The sequence below is a fragment of the Bombyx mori genome, chromosome 3 (genome assembly GCF_030269925.1).
Source record: "Bombyx mori chromosome 3, ASM3026992v2".
Lineage (NCBI taxonomy): Eukaryota > Metazoa > Arthropoda > Insecta > Lepidoptera > Bombycidae > Bombyx > Bombyx mori.
Genome location: NC_085109.1, coordinates 14311036 through 14330341, shown reverse-complemented (window position 1 = coordinate 14330341; position 19306 = coordinate 14311036). Strand labels below are relative to the sequence as shown.

At 45.2% G+C, this 19306-nt stretch overlaps 2 protein-coding genes across 19 annotated transcripts in view; one reads left to right on the top strand and one right to left on the bottom strand.

Annotated features, from left to right (window-relative positions):
- Window positions 1-19306, bottom strand: part of LOC101739129 (pericentrin) — a 101638-nt gene that overhangs the window by 7191 nt on the left and 75141 nt on the right. For all 18 annotated transcript variants that reach the window (XM_062677046.1, XM_062677047.1, XM_062677052.1 and 15 more), the window contains 14 exons: window positions 16151-16315; window positions 15552-15669; window positions 14557-14715; window positions 12309-13981; window positions 11493-11689; window positions 10521-10631; window positions 9511-9643; window positions 9147-9208; window positions 8790-8900; window positions 8575-8698; window positions 8048-8134; window positions 6993-7177; window positions 6789-6918; window positions 6595-6702 (listed from right to left, as the gene is read on the bottom strand). In XM_062677046.1, the coding sequence (XP_062533030.1) occupies window positions 6595-6702; window positions 6789-6918; window positions 6993-7177; window positions 8048-8134; window positions 8575-8698; window positions 8790-8900; window positions 9147-9208; window positions 9511-9643; window positions 10521-10631; window positions 11493-11689; window positions 12309-13981; window positions 14557-14715; window positions 15552-15669; window positions 16151-16315 (3363 nt within the window). The remainder of the gene's footprint in view (window positions 1-6594; window positions 6703-6788; window positions 6919-6992; window positions 7178-8047; window positions 8135-8574; window positions 8699-8789; window positions 8901-9146; window positions 9209-9510; window positions 9644-10520; window positions 10632-11492; window positions 11690-12308; window positions 13982-14556; window positions 14716-15551; window positions 15670-16150; window positions 16316-19306) is intronic.
- Window positions 337-5235, top strand: LOC101737907 (uncharacterized). The gene is made up of 5 exons (XM_004926601.5): window positions 337-584; window positions 817-937; window positions 1571-1721; window positions 4070-4190; window positions 4922-5235. The coding sequence occupies exons 1-5, from the start codon at window positions 541-543 to the stop codon at window positions 5148-5150; spliced, it is 666 nt and encodes a 221-aa protein (XP_004926658.1). The 5' UTR covers window positions 337-540; the 3' UTR covers window positions 5151-5235.

Genomic DNA, 19306 nt, shown 5'->3' with positions numbered 1-19306 from the left:
ATATTTTATATAATTTTTTTACACCTTGGGTTACATTATTGTAGTTCTAGTAAGGATCCCTACTTTTTTTCCACAAATATTATAGGTAGCCTATGTCAAGATTTTTTTAAATCGATTCAGAACTTTCGGAGTCTATTCAATGCAAACAAACAAACAAATCTTTCCTCTTTATAATATTATAGTAAGAAGTATAGATTTACAGCCGCTTTTATTTAAGCGTCCTAAATATTTATATATTTGTCGCACATGTTCCGTAATGAAGAGACTTTGCACCTTCGAGCGGAAGACAGATTACAAGCGATAAATAGGTATTCACGTCGCCCACAATAACAACTTTTTGATGTTCACATCAGTTCAGAACATAAAAAAATCTTAACTAGGTATCTGTCAATTTATTCTCGATCAAAAATAGAACACGATTTGATGGTGTCATGATATTTTTGGAATTTATACGCATGAATTCCGCGGAAATTTCATTATTTTTTTATAATACATCTTTGAAACAATGAAAACGATTTAGTTAAACAACAAAATAAAATCATGGAACAAGTTAAAAACGAAAATTTCAAGCTCCCGAGTATGATGTGAGTACTGTAAATTAGTTTCATTAAATTTTATTACTTTCCTTAAATGTTTTAATACATGAAAACATTAATGAAACTGAAAACATTTTTTGCTCGGCATCGACCTTGCGTCTTGCAATTTGATTGATTTTTGCCCTTTTATTTTTACCTTCTTTTGTACTAGAATTTGTAGGTGTTAAAATATTGAAGATCACTTGTTGAATTAAACTACAATTCCCATGATTTCCTTCAGCATGTGTGGAGACCATTCCTCCTTCACTAAGACGGAGTTGAACGCGAAGGAACCGAAGCCCGAAGAAGTTGACAAGATCAGGGAGAAGAGCTCCACGTCGTGTGCGAAACTATCGCCCACAGTGCGTATTATTTTGAACGGGAGTAAATTTAGTTACATTAATAATATCTTTGATTCTATATACATTTTATGGTCAATTGGCTTAAGCACTGAGTCAATTAGGAAGGGGCCTAAGAATGGCACAACTACAGCATCTCTATTCTAATAGCATATTTTTTTTAAATATCATTACTTCACACACAATAAAGACTAACAAGAACGATGTAATATGATTACGTTTGATGGAAACTAAATTCAATCTTTGAGAAGGCTTATGACCACCACCGTTTGTATGCTGGTGGGGAATGAAATAAGAAGCTATAGGCTGTTTTTTTTTTATTGCTTAGATGGGTGGATGAGCTCGCAGCCCACCTGGTGTTAAGTGGTTACTGGAGCCCATAGACATTTACGACGTAAATGTGCCACCCACCTTGAGATATAAGTTCTAAGGTCTCAAGTATCTATAGTTACAACGGCTGCCCCACCCTTCAAACCTGGGAGGTGGTACCTACCCGTGCGGACTCACAAGAGGTCCTACCACCAGTAATTACGCAAATAATAATTTTGCGGGTTTAATTTTGTCAAACTGGTGTCAATCATTGCAATATTTCAAGTTGATATATTGTTTCGTGTGGCATGTGGTCGCGCGATGCAGCCCTCCCGCAGCGAGCGCGCGGGCGGCGGGGGGCCGGCGCGGTCGGCGTCGGAGCACGCGCTGCGTCTGTTGCGGGCCGGCCGCCGCGCGCGCTCCACCGACCTTGTACACAGCACCGGGGCCGCGATAGGCAACGGGGCCCTCATACAAGGTACCTGAACGACTTGTTCGATACTCTACAGTGAGTGCAATTTTTTTATTGCCGTATAAGCAGACGATCATACGGTCCACCTGATGGTGAGTGGTTACCGTCGCTCATAGCCGTCAGCAATCTAATGGGCAGAGCCAAGCTGCCTACCGTATAAATACTCTTCACAAGTCTCGTTTGAAGAAGGACAAGTCATAGCGCTCGGGAAACACCATGGAGGGGAGCTCATTTCAAAGCCGGATGGTACGTGGCAAAAAAGATGTCTGGAAACACACTGTGGATGACCGCAATGGCACCAGGTAGTATGGATGGATTCTACTCCGGTGGCGGGCGGTGCGATGGCAAAACGAGATGATGGTATCATCTCAAACAATACCGCAGAGCACTCCCCATGGAATATATGGTATAAAATACAGAAAGAACTCAAGTCCCTCCGCAGGTTCCAAACGATCCGTGAGAATGGGATTATCGACAATCCGAACGGCATCTATAGGATGTGTTCCCTCATAGATCCTAAATGATATTTGAATAGTGTTGTTGTTATATCATCAGAAACCGCGTCTAGCAGATTCCGTGTAAGAGCTACGTAAAAATAGAGTGTAGTACTCTGTCAAGAAAGTACCCGGAAAATATCAATAATACACAAAACGTTAGGATATTCATCCAAATTTATTTTATCACCTATAAAGTATGCTCCTTCAATAACGATACACTTACGCCAATGAATGATTCAATCATGCAAACATTTTTCAACGCCTTTTCCGGAATTGAGTTTAGTTCTCACCGCGCTTTTGTCTTCAATCGATTTAAAACGGGTGGTACGAAATGGTAATTTGAGTTTAAGATAAAGGAAGAAGTCGGCTGGAGTCATATCTGGTGAATAAGGTGATTGCTCGATGGCATTTGGTGAGTTTTTGTTCAAGAATTGGTTCACAATAATGGCTTTTTGCAAAGACGCACAATCGTGGTGCAAAATCCAAGAATTTCTTTTCCACAAATCCGGCCTTTTTCGTCTAATTTGCATCTTAAATGCCACATAACGATCAATCAATATTCTTTATTTACCGTTCCCATTGACCTTTGGGCAATAATTTCCACTGCACAACACCGCGATAGTTAAAGAAAATAGTCAACATGACTGTTTTTTTTATCGACTTTGGCGTGGTTTCCGATCAGTTGGAAGGCGCCACGAAGCTTGTTGATTAGTTTGCATGTCAAGCTCGTGAGCACACGTCTCGTCACTAGAATCGACTCATTCTAGCATGTCTACAGCGACTCATGCGATTGAGTTTTTGGACAAAATTGTGGTATTTTGTGACTAGCCGAGCGGAAATACGTTTCATATCCAAATGATCATTTACAATTGTACGGATCGACTCGAGAGACACAGTAAGTTCCTCTCTCAAAATTGAATGATTATTTTCAGTCACTATTTCTTTCACTTTTGCTATGTTTACTTCAGTCTCATGAACGTTTCTGCAACTACATCTGGTAAGATGCAAGGAAACTCTTCCATCATATCTCGACTGCTATTGACCGCTGTGTACCACTCATAAGCCTTTTTTTTTGATAAAGTCGATTCGCCATTAGCTTTCTGTAACATTTCTAGTGACTCTGAACACGAAATTATATTGGTGAGCCCGCTGAGTTTCTTTCCGGATCTTCTCAGTGGATCGCGATTCTGATCCGGTAGTGAATTCTGCGAAAAACTTCTTCTCAGAGGGTCGCGATTCTGATCCGGTAGTTAATTCTGCGAAACACTGCCCTTGTTAGGTCTAGTGTTAGCAAATTCTCTCAGGTTGAGCCCATGAGCGCACCTACCCGTCCGGGTGTAGCTGGAATAGCCTCTTAGCCTACCAAGGGAAAAAATAAATATTTGGTCGATGTTTTTGTCCATTATGAAATTCGCAATGCACATTAGATGTGATACAACTCAAAACGACACTGTATTAATCTAAATAACAGATGCAACACAAACTCCGCAACAAAATGGAACATGGTGGTAGGACCTCTTGTGAGTCCGCGCGGGTAGGTACCACCACCCCGCCTATTTCTGCAGTGAAGCAGTAATGCGTTTCGGTTTGAAGGGGGGGGGGGCAGCCTTTGTAACTATACCGAGACCTTAGAACTCAAGGTGGGTGGCGCATTTACGTCGTAGATGTCTATGGGCTCCAGTAACCACTTAACACCATGCAGGCTGTGAGCTCGTCCACTCATCTAAGCAATAAAAAAAAAAACGATTATTTTGACCCATAAACAAATCATCTTTCTTGTCTTGTACTTTCTTGACTGAATGTGTTTGGTGGATTTTCATGATGAAATTAATCCTACCCCGGTGTGACTGCGCACAGCGGCGGCGGGCAGCGGGCGCTGGCCCCCCTACCTGCTGGCGGTGTGCGCGCTCGTGGTGCTGCTCACGCACGCGCTGCACGCGCTCGTCGCCGCGCTCGACGCCGCGCTGCCCGCTCTCAGGTTTGTTATCGACCAAACGACGCCGTACACGTGGAGGTACGTGCGTACCAGAAACCATAGACGACGGCGTTTTTTTTATTGCTTAGGTGGGTAAACGTGCTTAAGTGGTTACCGGAGTCCATAGACATCTACAACCTAAATGCCGCCTCCGATTTTGAAGCATGGGTTCTAAGTCTCAGTTTTGACAGTACAACGGCTGCCCATCCTTCAAACCGAAAAGGATTACTGCTTCACAGCAGAAATAGGCAGGGCGGTGGTGCCTACCCGTGCGGACTCACAAGACATCCTAACCCCACTGATTACGGACATTATAATTTTGATTTTTATTACACGATGTTATTCTTTCACCGCGGAAGTTAATCGTGAACATTTGTTAAGTGCGTATTCCATTGGAAAAATTAGTGCCCGCCTGCGGGATTCGAACACCAATGCATCGCTACATACGAACGGACGTCTTATCCTTTAGACCACGACGACTAAACTAGAATCGTAAGTGCCACCACCCACCAGTTAACAAATGAGCCAAGTTTCATTCGTATAGCGTCTGTCCCGCTCTTTAATACGGCACACGTGGCTGATTCGCGACCAGTCAGGTGGACGGCGGGTAATGTGGCACTTTTGTATTAATCGACTTCAGCGTCGTATGCAGGGGGCGGCGGTGTCTGGCGTGGCATGGAAGATATCAAACTCTTATGGACGACCGATACTGATATTTCGTGTCCAACGTTCAGGAACGCGTGCCAGTACTTCCGTAAGTGGACCGAGGAGTGGTGGCGGCGGCAGGACGAGCCGCGGCTGTACCCGGCCGGCCTGGCCCTGCTCACCGCCGCGCTGTACGCGCTGTACCTCGCCCTGTATGCGCTGCACGCGCTGGCGCTGTGGGCCGTGGAGCCCCTCTCCGCCGACGAGAGGCAGGTCTGCGCAGACACTCTCACCGACCGCCCGAGTACGAGCTTGTGAGATTTCAACATGGGTTCTATTTGTTACTAAATTTTTGTTGTAGTATTTTCCGTTTTCATTGAATAAAGAAAATTAAAAAAGGTTACATTCAATAACTTTATTGTCAAACTATCTCCGTCCCCACTTCATCTGCAGCGCGCTGATGGGTCACCATCACCTGGTGGGGGCGCATGCGACCCGTTCCCCAGGTGTACGCAACCCACTTCCCGTACTTATCCCGTACTAACACATAGCATTTAGCGGATGGAGTCATTGTATGTGTATACCACAGCGGTGGTCATATAAGTAAGAATTTAAGAAGAAAAATAGCTGTAGACCGTGAAGCAGTTTGCCACGTATCGAAACTACTTTAAATGCTCTGCGTGTATCTAAACGGAGAAAGTCATCTTGTCGAGCCGAAAAGTACAAAAAAGCTACATTAAGTATGGTGGTGGAAATGTGAAAATTGGGGAGTGCTATTCTTAACAGTGTCGGACCTGTCAGCCTGATATAGTGCTGACACACAATGATGCCCTAGACGCGCTTTCGGTCACTTGGACATTCCGGCACGACATTGATCTGAAGGATGTTGCAGACACCGTTAGTTTCTGATATCGCAATCAGCTTATGTTTGAAGTTGCGCGGCTCTAAACCCAACGGGGCATCTGGTGGGGCGAGCAAATACCTATACCATGTGCGGGATTGTAAGTGGGTTCAAATTATACGATGCGCAAATGGTAGGGGTACTTAGCCGCGCGGCGTAAGTTCCTCAGTGGTATCTCAGCGGCGAACGGGAGCCGAGCACTTCACGATATTACAGAAAGTTGTAATGGAGACGCGTTGGCTATAGTCAAATACAATAATACAATCCAAATTCTATATATCACGTTCTTTGGTGATCCATGTTAAATTCTTACGCCTTCAAGACGGACCCATCGGATACCATACATCGACGAAGTCAAAATGTTTTCAAATCAACAGCGCGGCAATTTAAGTGATGTACGACGTTCTTTAGATGAACGAAACTCTCTTTCTCCATTGAGCAATGTCTGCTGCGCGCTAGAGTACAGCAGTAATTAAAAAAGACGGGTACATGCTACTATTCATTTTAATTTTAAAAGTATTAAATTGCTAATTTTTTTTACCAACCAACCCGGTTGATGATTTGTTTATTTAATCTAAGTTTCATATAAAACAGCTCTGGGGCAGTTCAATAAGTTTGCAAATAAAATAGTTCCGTTTTCACCCTTTATGTGGGTATTTCATACCAGAACTACATAATTTCCTACGCGTGATATAATTTAGCTAAATAATCTGTAACTATAAATCTTAATTTTATAATCATGACTTTAGATAGACGTTATCAAATAGTTCGTGCCCGGCCCCTCGCGTTGTGGCACCGGGGGCCGCCGGGGGGGCGTCGGGGGCCGCCGGGGGGCGTCGGGGGCCGCAGGGGGATACTCACGAGCTGGTGCGGCGCGGGGGTGTCGGCGGGGCGGATGCTGTCCGACAAACACTTCTTCAGTGAGGACATCTCGCGGGTCAGCTCTATCTTGTGGATCTCGATTTCCGACTGTTGTGAAGCAAAGCATTTGTACATTTTTGTTGGTAATTTTTCTTTTGACCCAGCTGTTGAAGGGTGTACACGCGAGTGCTCACCAGCGCGTCGTCCACGGGCCGGAGCCGCTCGCAGGCGTCCAGTCTCCGCTCCAGCGCGTCGATGGTCCTGGCCTGCGCGGCCGCCAGCTCCCTGGCGCGGAGCAGCTCGAGGCTGGAGTCGTGCGAGCGCCTGGAGCGTGCGAGATCGCATTGAGTCGCTGAGGAGTCTGTGACGTCACCGCTGGACGGTCACGGCGCGCTTACCGCTTGATGTGTGCGAGTTCGTTCCTGAGCGTGTTGCAGACCTCGTTCTTGGCGTCCAGCTCCCGCTGCTTGTGCAGCTTGTCCCGCTCCCACATGGCTTGCTGGTCGGACAGCTTGTCGCGCTCCAGCTGCAGCTTCGATTTCAGTAGCAGGACCTCGCCCTTCCATCGGTCCTCGCTCTCACTCTACAACAGAATATCCAAATGTACTGCAACTCGGCACCACGCACATTGAGCCGCGTTTGTGTGAAAAGATAGAGCTGGTCAAACTGATAAAACCATGCTAAATATAAATATTATGATTTAACTAGCTGTACCCATTCACTTCTCTGGGCAATAAATTTAACATTATTATTTCTCATTCCCACAAAGATTCCCATCATTAACGCCCCCGTAACTGGTGTAGGAGTCTAACACTCATATAAACTGAGTTTATTTATTAGCCTATCCATTAAGTACATGTATTTTCTACATAGATACCAAGTTTCAAGTCAATCAGATGCGTGGTTCAGTAGTTATAGAACATCCGTAAAAACCGCTGTAGATTCGTATACTATAGATTAGTATAGGTAAACAACAATGTCATATTTGACCATAATCTATGGTAATGTTTATGCTAAGCCTGACCTGGACTTTTTGGCGGGAATGCGAGGAGTGAAGTTGTGTGATTTGTTTTATTTTGTCTATTTAGTGTTTCTTTCAGGTTTAAATGTGTAATAGTAGTGGTTTTTTAACTGTTTAATATCTGTGAAAGTGCACAAATATGGGAAAATGAAACAAAACCGCTGGACGCAACTTCTCGGGATCCTTCAAAAAGTCCACTGAAAAAATCCTAGTAAATGACCACCTTTTTATTAAGATTATATTTCATCTCATATCATCTCATTTCATTTAATTTCATCCCAGTTGATGAATGTCTCAAATTAATCATCTTCATTTCATTTCACTCCATATTATCATTTTTCATAAAAATAAGTATATAAATTAAAATAAGACATGATTTAAAGGTCTTAGCTACGGGGTCATAAAATCCCTAAAAAAAAAAATAAGCCTGACCTGCGGCGGGGAGCGCGGCGGCGGCTCCGCGTGCATGGCGCTCTCCAAGCGCTTCTTGAGGATCTCGATCATGTTCGAGTCTTGCTTCTGCGGAATACAATTTTATCATTAAGCAAAGTGATCATTTCATTGATAATGAATCATTTGGAGCAGAGAAAATGACCAAATGGACGTAAAGTTAGTGTCCGCCAGTGTGGAGCGCTGTGCGGCCACCAATGCGCCGACACTGCTGCTTTATGCTTTTAACAAAACCAATCGTTTCGGGTGGGAGTATTATTGTTTTTTTTATTGCTTAGATGGGTGCACCAGCTCACAGCCCACTTGGTGATAAGTGGTTACTGGAGCCCCTAGACATCTACAACGTAAATGCGCCATTGACCTTAAGATATAAGTTCTAAGGTCTCAAATATAATTACAACGGCTGCCCCACCCTTCAAACCGAAACGCATTACTGCTTCACGGCAGCAGACTCTGAAGAGATCCTACCACCAGTAAAAAGTTTATTAGAAAGCACTTTACACCGGTACCTGCAGCGTCAGAGCGGTCTCCTTCTGCGTGTCGAGCAGCAGCTGCAGCCGGCCCGAGTTCTCCCGCTCGGCCTCGTAGCGCAGCCGGGCCGTCTGCCAGTCGCGCTCCAGCTGCTCCCGCACCCTGCGGACACCGAGCGTACAGTGGACCTCGCTTACTGCGTGTCGGACATCGGCGCCAGACTAGCGCTTGGGTATAGTTGCGCGTGTCGCACCTGTTGAGTTCAGCGATGAGCGCATCCTTGTCCCGCAGCCGCTCCTCCAGCACCGCCACCCGCTCCCGCTCCCGCTCCCGCTCCGAGCGCGACGAGCGGGCCGAGCTCGACCTGCACAGAGCACATTGCTACAGGAGCGCGACACCGCCGGCCGCACCGCGACATCAAGTTGAAGATTCGATTAGCGTTAAACGTAATTTGGCTATTAAATGATTTGGTCGCATTTTGAAACCTTCGTGGTCTCTTATCAAAGATCACAGCAATCTGCAGTGGGGGTCGCGCTGTGGGGGGCACTGTGGGGGTCGCTATGGGGGGCGTGCTGTGAGAGGGGGGCAAACGTGACAGCGTTGCACTCACTCGGAGGCGGCGAGCGCCAGGCGCGGCACGGGCTCGTGCTCGTCGCTGCTGGCGGACAGGATCTGTCGACCAACGTTCCATTATCGCGAGGGGGTACATAAATGACAATTAATCTAGATCCAATTATGAAGGAAGACTCATAGCTTATGATTTGACTTGAAATTAATATATTATGTATACCTTATCTCACTACGATCAAAAGAACCAGATGTAATGCAAAAGTTAAATTATTCCAAACTTAGCGCCGACAGAATCACTGAACACGTCTAGTTTAAACATTTAGGTGATGATATGTATGAAACATTATTACTGCGAGAAACGAATCTATAACATAGGAATGAAATTCATGTGTAGGCGAGTGTACCTGGTCCATGATGGTGTGGTCGAGTGCGTGCGAGTAGGACAGCTGCAGCCGCACTGCTCGCTCCAACTCCGCCGTGGGGGACCGCGCCCTGTCTCTCGACCCCCCTCCTGACCCCTCGTCGGGACCGGTAGACCTGAGACAACACTTCAACGTGATCATAGTAGCAGACATCCGATACTGCGTGTAGCGGCCCCGACACACTGATGTTTTCATTAAGCAGATTCAAATATTATTATCATCTCGGCCGACCGCGAGGTTCGGTTAGAAGTCCTCGCGCGAGACACCGTACGGGACCCCCGCTCGGCGAGAGACCCTCGACGTGTATGAACACTCAAAGCTTCGCTGCTTAGCATTTTTAAGTAATGAGCAGAAATGCAAATTTATACTCAAAGGCAAGCACGTGGTCAACGCCACCAGGAGTGTTAGAGTTCTAACAAATTCTTAGCACTGTTATTAATACTTAGTAATCTATACTGGACGTGGCTGGACGTGTGTCAGGTATAAACCAGTTCCTCCGCCGCCGCGTCACGCGGGGCGTTGGGAGAAGATTAAAGCTCACACTAAATATGTAATCACTAAAACAACGAGTATTCAATACAACTTGTTTGTAGATTTCATAGATTAATAAATGAGCTCAAAGGCCATCTAATATTAAGTTGTTACCGGAGTCCATAGACACCAACAACGTAAATGCCGCCACTTACTCTGAGACATGAGCTCTAAGCTTCAGTTTCAGTTACAGTACAACGGCTGCCCCACTCTTCACACCGGAACGCATTATTGCTTCACGGCAGAAATAGGCAGGGTGGTGGTTCCCATCCGTGGGGGCTTACAAGATCCTCTACCACCAGTAATGCAAATTATATTTTTTTTCTTTCCGATCTGATGTTTTGTTATACGATGTTGCGAGGAAGTCACTCATGAACATGTGTCGAGGTCGTATTCTTAGATTCAGTAGAGCACCGGCACGAGTGTTCCGTCCGGCTGAGCCCACGGACCACAACACCGACCTGTCGGCGAGCTCCCGGACGTCCTGCAGCTCGGCCTCCAGCTCGTGACACCTCTCCACTTGCTGCCTCAACTTGGCCTTTAATTCTTCAACATCTGACTCCTCGCGTAACCTAGAACGAATGCGTGCTATTTTACCGGATACTGTGAATTTCTTTTAAAAAAAAACTAAATTATAATTCGCACTGGATTTAATAAAAAGTGATAGGCGCGAACGCGACGAAGGATGGAGACGAACTGATTCAGTGAGTGGGAATAGTAATGAGGTATGGTATGGATAAGGTTACGGAAGAGCTGATGCAGCAGGAATACAGTAGGGTCTGCATACTACGCTACTGAAGACCGGATATAACAGTGCGATAAAACACTATAGTACCGAGACGAGGGGAGTCGGGCTATGCTGTCAGTATAAGGTACTGATGAACATATAAGGTTGTAGAAGCTGTAGTAGTAGTGCTGCTTCTAACTGTATTGGGTAGGCTTTTTTTTTATTGCCCTTGTAGGCAGACGGGCATACGGCCCACCTGATGGTGAGTGGTTATCGTCGCCCATGGATTTCAGCAATACCAGGGGCAGAGTCAAACCGCTGCCTACCGACACTAGGCGCTGACACAAAGGATGGTTTACACAGTGAGTATGAATATGTACTGCTTTGAATAGTTTATTGAAGATAAAAATATACACAAACAAACTATAACATAACGAACATGTAGGAGAAATAAAGGCACTGACACGAACGATGGGTACCACAACGAATACCGATATGTACTGCCCTCAGTTTTTTAAGATTCCGAAGTGTTGAACAACAATAATATATGATTGCCTAAATTCATAAGCGACAGCGATTTTGTCGGATTGTAAGGCGGTTGCCCAAGTAGTGGCGGGTAAGTGAGTCGCCACAAGGTCTACATTGGTTAAGTTGCCGAAGCCCCCGCACAGTCCCCCGCGCGTCAGTCGACAATGGCCCTACTCACCTAGACAGTACGAGCTCTAATTGCTCGGCCAGCTGCTGCTTCTCCTGCAGCGCGTGCAGCAGGTCGTGGCGCAGTTGGTGGTGTCGTTGCGCGCTGAGCTCGCGGTCGGCGGCGGCGTCCGACACTTGTTTGTCCGCTTGACTCAAATTGTTTTTGAGTTCCGTTATGTCCAATTTCGCTTTCGCTAGCTCGAACGCCTGTGTGGGGAGAAATGGTCAAATGAATGAGACAACAATTCCTTTAACTATATTCCGTATCTATTTTGAGCATTTGAACACGTTGTATTCAGAAAATCACAATATGGACATAAGCGACTTTTTTAAGGGATTTTATAACCTGGTAACTAAGACCTTTAAGTCATAATTTCTTATTTTAATTTATATTATTATTTTTATGAAAAATGATAATATGGAGTGAAATGAAATAAAGATGATTTGATGATTTTGAGACATTAATGAACTGGGATGAAATTAAATGACATGAGATGGGATGATATGGGATGAAATATAATCTCAGTAAAATGGTGGTCGTGTACTGAGATTTTTTCAGTGGACTTTTTGGAGGATCGTAAGAAGTTACGTCCAGCGGCTTTGTTTCATTTCCCCACATTTGTGCACTTTCACAGATATTAAACAGTTAGTAAACCACCGTTATTACACATTTAAACCTGATGAAACACTAAATAGACAAATTAAAACAAATCACACAACTTCACTTCTCGCCAAAAAGTCCGGACATAAGTGACACCAGTCAGTGACCGGTAACTCCAAATGAGTTATACATCGACAATTGTCATTTTGAGTAAACAAACTTTACCTTATCGTTCAATTCCTTCTTGTTAAAGTCCAGCTCGTGTTGCAACAAAGATATCTGCTTCCTGATCTTGGTGAGCTGCCTCTTGTCGGAGCGAGCCGGCCGGTCGTCCCTCCGGTCGTCGGGGGCCTTCCGCGGCGAGGGGCTGCGGGAGGCCATCTTCAATTGGTCCTTCAACGAAGCTATTTCGTAGTGAAACGCAGAAATGTCCTCGTTAAGAATTTCTATTTCAGTTTCATTATCTTTTAATTGGTCCGTGAGTGACTTCATGTCTTGTATCTTCAGCGACATCTCTTGGTTGAGAGAGTTGACTCGCTCGAGTTCAGTTTGAGTGTTCTGTAGTTTCAACAAGGCGTTCTCCTGGTCCTTTTCTAGTTTAGAGAGCTGCAGCCGGAGCTGGTCGGCGTCGGCGGCGTCGCGGCGCAGGGCGTGCAGCGCGGCGGCGAGGCGGGCCAGCTCGTCGCTCTTGTCGGCCAGCGCGCGCTGGAGGCTGTCGTGCTGCTGGGACTTGTCGCGGAGGCGGCGCTGCAGGTCGTCCAGCCTGTCCAGGTGCTGGTTGAGGCTGTCGATCTGCTGGTTTTTATCGTTGACGAGCTGCTCCAGCTTCGTCAGTTCCGTCATCTTCTCTCTCATCTCCAAGTTCTCCGCTTCGCATTTCTCTAGTAAAGTATTTTTGGTCTGGAGCTCGTCTATTTTAAGTTCAAGTTCAGCCATTTTGTTCATCAGATTTCGCTTTTCTTTCGCAAGTTCCAATATCATGTTTTCTCTCCTGAGTATGTCTTCCTTGAGCAAGTGCAGATCCTTAGACTTGTCATGGACGTCTTGACTCAGCTCCGTGAGTCTCTGTTCGAGTAGTTGTTTGTTCGCCGAGAAGCTCTCGAGTTGATTTTCGTAGAACTTCTTGTCGTTGTCCATGGCGGCCACGGTGTTGTCCAGGAGCCCCTTGAGCTGCTCCACCTCCTGTTTGAGCGCGGGGAACTCGCACAGTTGTTCTTCAGCATTTTTCAGTTCAGATCTACACTTTTCCAATTCGGATCTAGATTTTTTGATTTCGTGCTTCAGCTGTGTGAGGATGTCGGGGTAGCACTGCTGCTTCGTGTCGAGATATATCCCGAGTTCCCGCAGCGAAGTGAACTCCTCCTCGTCTCGGTTGTCCGCGGTCGGTTCAATTGAGAAGTTTATTTTTTTTGGTTCGACGCTAAGATTTTTGGTGTCGCTGACGTCCCTGTTGGGATACATTGAACAATTATCGGTTATTTTCTGGGTCAAATGCTTAAAATCGCCGAACAATGTGATTTCATTAGCGTTCCTTTTATATTGCTTCAACAAGTCTTTGTTCTGCGTGGAGGTGAGGTGCGCGGGCAGGGAGTCCGCGCGGGGGGTGTGGGCGGGGAGGTCCAGCTGCTCCGAGCACTCGAGATGCAACGAGCTCATGTGGGGGCGCTCGCCCTCCGGGGGCAGCGTGCGGTCGTGCGCGGGGGGACCGGGGGGGCCGAGGGGGCCGTAGGGGGGCTCGCCCAGACTAAGGTTGTGGCCCTTCGATTCAGCTCTCCGCATCTGCAGGTCCTGTTCGTCGAAGTCGGATATGGAGACGATGTCGCTCAATGTTCTAGCCGATGTCTTGACGTCGGCCGGACCGTTTTCGTCCTCCTGGTTGTTTGCGTCTAATTTTAGAGCTGCAACAGTTAACCGACGGTTATGAATCATACTTGTATGGGCCGAGGTAGACGAATATCGCCGTAACCCAAATAAACTAGAGGAAGTTGGATTTATTCCAAATGTACCTTTGGTTCGAGCGACGCTAGACTTGTCTTTAGGCGAATCTGAATTTACGAGTATCACATAAATAATTAAGTAAGTCGTCGTGGCGTGGAAATGCGTACTCAACAAATGTTCACGATTGACTCCCACGGTGACGGAGTAACATCGTGTAATAAAAATCAAACCCGCAAAAATTTTAATTTGCGTAGTTACCGGTGGTAGGGCCTTTTGAGAGTCCGCGCGTGTAGGTACCACCACCCTGCTTATTTCTGCTGTGAAGCAGTAATGCGTTTCGGTTTGAAGGGTGGGGCAGCCGTTGTAACTATACTTGAGACCTTAGAACTTATGTCTCAAGGGGTGGCGCATTTACGTTGTAGATGTCTATGGGCTCCAGTTACCACTTAACACCAGGTGAGCTGTGAATTCGTCCACCCATCTAAGCAATAAAAAATAAAAATGATGGTCTCCCCCAGCGCCCCGGACAGCTCACCGAGCAGCTGCTGCAGGTGTTGCTGCTGGTCCCGCGCGGCAGCCTGCAGCTGCTCATTGTCCCGCTGGAGGTCTCGCGCCAGGGTCTCCAGCTGCGCGATGCGGCTCTGCGCGTCCGACAGCTCACGCTCCAGTATTATCACTTTGTCTTTAGGGTTACCTGTTGGGGAAAATTTACATATTCAATATTTAAATATATCAGTATACGTACACCTATAACCATAGAGAAGAAAATGTTACTAAATGTATTGTCATATTAAACTGAACGCGAACCGTCAATAGATCGACTGTCTATTTGTGCGCACAAAGTGCGGAGGGTCGGAATATCGACAATTTGCGCAGTTAGATAGATATTACTGTGGTACGGCCGTGTCTTAGCGCGCACACGTATAACATTTTTAATAAGTTAATAACATTTATAAAAAATTATTTAACATCATTTACTATGAATTTATATTCTTTTAATTTTTTTGAATTTAAAATTTTTTATTTTTCAATTATCCATTAACAATATCTGCAAAATATGTCAAAATAAGCTAAGCACTAAAAGTGATGATGCAATGGCAACCACGGTATAATTTACTGTTTATCCGATACATGATAATTATAAATAGATTAAATGAAAATTAAACATTCCAAATGTTGTAACTCTACACATACACACTAGAAGCCACCCGCCCGGTGCGACGAGAGGGGCCATGGGGACGACGGACCAGGGGGATGAGATGAGGGAACCAAGGGGGCCAGGGGGACCGTGAGGACGACGGGAATCATGGGGACGACGGGAACCATGGAGACGAGGGACCATGACGACGAGAGGGACCATGGGGATGAGAAACCGGGGGACGACGGAGACTATGGGGACGAGAGGGACCGTGGGGGCGAGGGGCTACGGGGACTAGAGGGACCGTGGGGACGAGAGGGACCATGGGGACGAGGGTCCAGGGGGGTGAGGGGGACCAAAGACACTTCCATTATCTCGACGTATTGACTTACACGAGTTACCGTAGAGTGAATGGTGTTGCTCGTTGAGTCTATCACGTTCTTCTAAATTCTGCCTCAACCTGACCAACTGTTTGTCCTTGCTCTCCATCTCTTCTTTGAGTCTTTGCACCTAATAAATATTTAAAATTTGCCTTAACACTAGAAGGACAAATAACATTTATCATACGATACGCGGATCATTATAACGTTTTGTTTCTGTTTTACATACATTTTTAATTAAAAGTACTGTTGCAGTTTAATCTCGCGTTTACTATTTTAAATCGGCCGTAACCACGAAAACTGTATAGTATTCAGCAACGACGGACAAGTCACATACGTTCATCTAGCCCCAAGTCAGGATTATCTAGAGACTGATATACACATTTATTTATAGACTGAGTAACCCAGATAAAAAGCAAAAAAACACAAATGTTTGCCTGATGTGGGAATCGAATCCACGACCCTCGACCCGACAGTCAGGAGCCCTAGCATCTGTACCACCTGATCAGTCAAGTAAATGGGATGTCTGCGATTGATCAAACACACATATTGCACTATTCAAAGATCATTTATGTAAGTTGGTTGGGTGCAGAGTGCGGCGTGGCAGTCACCTCGGCGAGTGCATCGTGCAGTTGCACGGAGAGCTGGCTGGTGGCCTGGTGGGAGAGCGCCTCGGCGTCGTTCCGCTGCTGCTGGAGGCGCGCCGACAGCGACGATATCTTGAGCGCCTGCTCCGACATCCGCGCCTGGAGGACATCGCGTTCCGCGCGAACCTCCTGCTCGACACCACACAAACGAAGGGGTTTAAAACCGTTCGAGCGACAGGCCCGTTTGCCCTATACTCATCATCATAGTCAGCCGGTTATTCTTGTCAAAGCAGTCATAGTCATGTGGAATTCTTGTTTATTGACAGCCTTCACAGCTGTTCTCCATACCCACATACCATATATAATATAGCATACATGTTGCCCTAAACTCTGTGCAACACATTTTCGGTAGGCAGCAGCTTGGCTCTGCCCCTGGCATTGCTAAAGTCCATGGGCGACGGTAACCACTCACCATCAGGTGGGCCGTATATTCGTCTGTTTACACGGGCAATAAAAAAATAATAATAAAACATATTATTATTTCAGATTTAGGTTTTCCCAAATTAAAAAGGCGCTAACATATCTAATATTCATCATCAATTCTCTAAAGTATAGCATACTAGCGACCCGCCCTCGCTTCGCTTCGGAAACTGTAATTTATTGTTGATTTCTCCACTATTTAATGGATGTTATTATACATATAAACCTTCCTTTTCAATCACTCTATCTATTAAAAAAAACCGCATCCAAATCCGCTGTGTAGTTTTAAAGATTTAAGCATACATAGGGATATAGGGACAGAGAAAACGACTTTGTTTTATACATACTATGTAGTGATGATACAATCGCCGCGATCACTATCAGTCTTCCTCTATTGATCATGAGAGGCAAGAGACCGAAAAGAATAGGGTGCTTATGAAGAGACCTACGCTCAGCATTAGGTGGACATAGATTGAAGAAGAGATGTTTGGACATCGCTTGATAAACTTTTTACGTTTGATATCGGCGTGGTGATTATCGGACCGGATCGGAAGCAGGTTTCGTCAGAGATACAACACACAATCGGTCACGCGACCTGGTCAGTTTCACGTCTGCCGTATCCCGAACGTAAAGTTCACAGCGTTAGTCAGCGGGCCGCTAATTTTATCAACGCGACCTCGTTTTGCTTAACACGTTAGGAGGTCACCGAGAGTTTCATGAATTAAATGCTCCTACCATTATAATCGCATTTTTGTTTCTGTGTTAAGCTAAACAACAAATCCTGTTCGTCCATAATCTAAACTAAATGTAAATGTACAATAAAGATTTTTTTTTATTGCTTAGATGTGTGGACGAGCTCACAGAGCACCTGGTGTTAAGTGGTTACTGGAGCCCATAGACAATTACAACGTAAATGCGCCACACATCTTGAGATATAGTTCTAAGGTCTCAGTATTGTCACAACGGCTGCCCCACCCTTCAAACCGAAACGCATTACTGCTTCACGGCAGAAATATGCGGGGCGGTGGTACCTACCCGTGCGGACTCACAAGAGGTCCTACCACCAGTAAAACAAGTAAGTTTTATCGACAAATATATAAATTTATATACTAGTAATTTTGTTTGGCGGAGTTTTATTTTACATGAAATCAAGCCATTGGTGAGTCCTTTAACTACTCATCTGGTTGCAAATACTGAGCTGCATTATTTTTAGAATAATATTTTGCGCTTTTGTATGTGCGAGAATAATACAGGCGTCCAGTACGGACACTAATTTTAAAGGTAGATATAATTTAACGTGTGTTTGAGGTATTTGGACTATAATCCAAAGTAACGACCATGTCTAATTCCTTTGGTCGTAACTTGAGCTTTGTTCCTGAAGCTGCTCATCAACGCTATTCAGAAACATCAGAAATAATCAGGTAAAAGTACATCAAGTGTATGTGTCAATGATAAAAAACGTCATATCCAAAACGTTGCATAGGTCACGATTTAAATTCGTGATACCAATTTGCTATCATAGCGACGAGTCAACGTGTAATAAAAAAATGCTTTATATTTCAATTGGTTTCAATGCCCACTAATTTACGTGATATTGTCAGTTAAGTATTTGCGCAATAGTCGTCTGAATGCCAATTTTATATAGAAAATTATTTTATATTTTATATATTTTATATTTCAAATGTAAGTATTTTTTTCCCTACATAATCGTTGGTAGTTTTAGGGGCTATTCCAACTTCGCGCAGACCGGTAGGTGAGCTCAGGGGCTCAACCTGAGAGAATTGGTAAGTAGTCCTAGCAAGAGCAGTGCTTACTACCGGATCGGAATCGCGACCCACTGAGAAGATACAGCGAGTAAGTCAGTGGGTTATGTCTATGGGCTAGTTTTCACTCTTCGTCGGTGTCGACGAGGACGGTCACCGGTGCTTGGCGAGCCTAAAATCACCCAGAGTGGATCCGAGAGATGTAACTATACGGCAACCTAACCTTACTACTACTTACTACACTCAGATTCCATTTTGTCAAATATTGTTCATAAAGATGCCAGCTCCGACAGAACAGCATACTCCTTGGTACAGTTACCAACTACACTTACCATTATACCCAGCGCTAAGATCAAAAGTGTGATGAAAGCTTTGAGCCCTAAAACAAGTTTTGTCATGTACATCAAACTCTTTTGTCCCTAGAAAATTAGCTTAAAAACGTTCTACGCATTACAAAAAGAATCTACAAACCTAGTATACCTAGTCAGGTCATAAATTCTGTCACATGTTTAATGTAAAATAAATGAAACAAGTTTATTCATTATGTAACCATTCATATACCAAAATGAACTTAACAAAACATAGATTCTTATGACACTAAAGTTTATTCAAAATGACCTCCGTGATTTTTAATACAGGCCTTCAATCTGCGCGGCCAGTCGTCTAACGCAGCACGAACGAGGTCCATGTCAATATCCGCGGCTGCCTTAATCAAGGATGTCTTGAGTGACTCCAAATTGGGATGAGGCTTTGAGCACGCCTTTTCCTCCAAGTGTTGCCATATCTTGTAATCTAACGGATTCAAATCTGGACTGGAGGAGGGCCAGTCTTCGTGCCGGATGAAGTCGATTTCACGCGCCGCCAGCCAGTCTTGTGTGCTCTTCGCTCTATGAGCTGGCCCCGAATCTTGTTGGAATACCCAGTGCCTGTTATTGAA

Bases quoted from the DNA above. Each gene is read 5' to 3' on its own strand.
- LOC101737907 (XM_004926601.5), top strand. From the start codon at position 541: ATGGAACAAGTTAAAAACGAAAATTTCAAGCTCCCGAGTATGAT. The intron at 938-1,570 runs GTGCGTATTATT...CGCGCGATGCAG, and splicing joins GTGCGAAACTATCGCCCACA to CCCTCCCGCAGCGAGCGCGC. The intron at 4,191-4,921 runs GTTTGTTATCGA...TCCAACGTTCAG, and splicing joins GCCGCGCTGCCCGCTCTCAG to GAACGCGTGCCAGTACTTCC.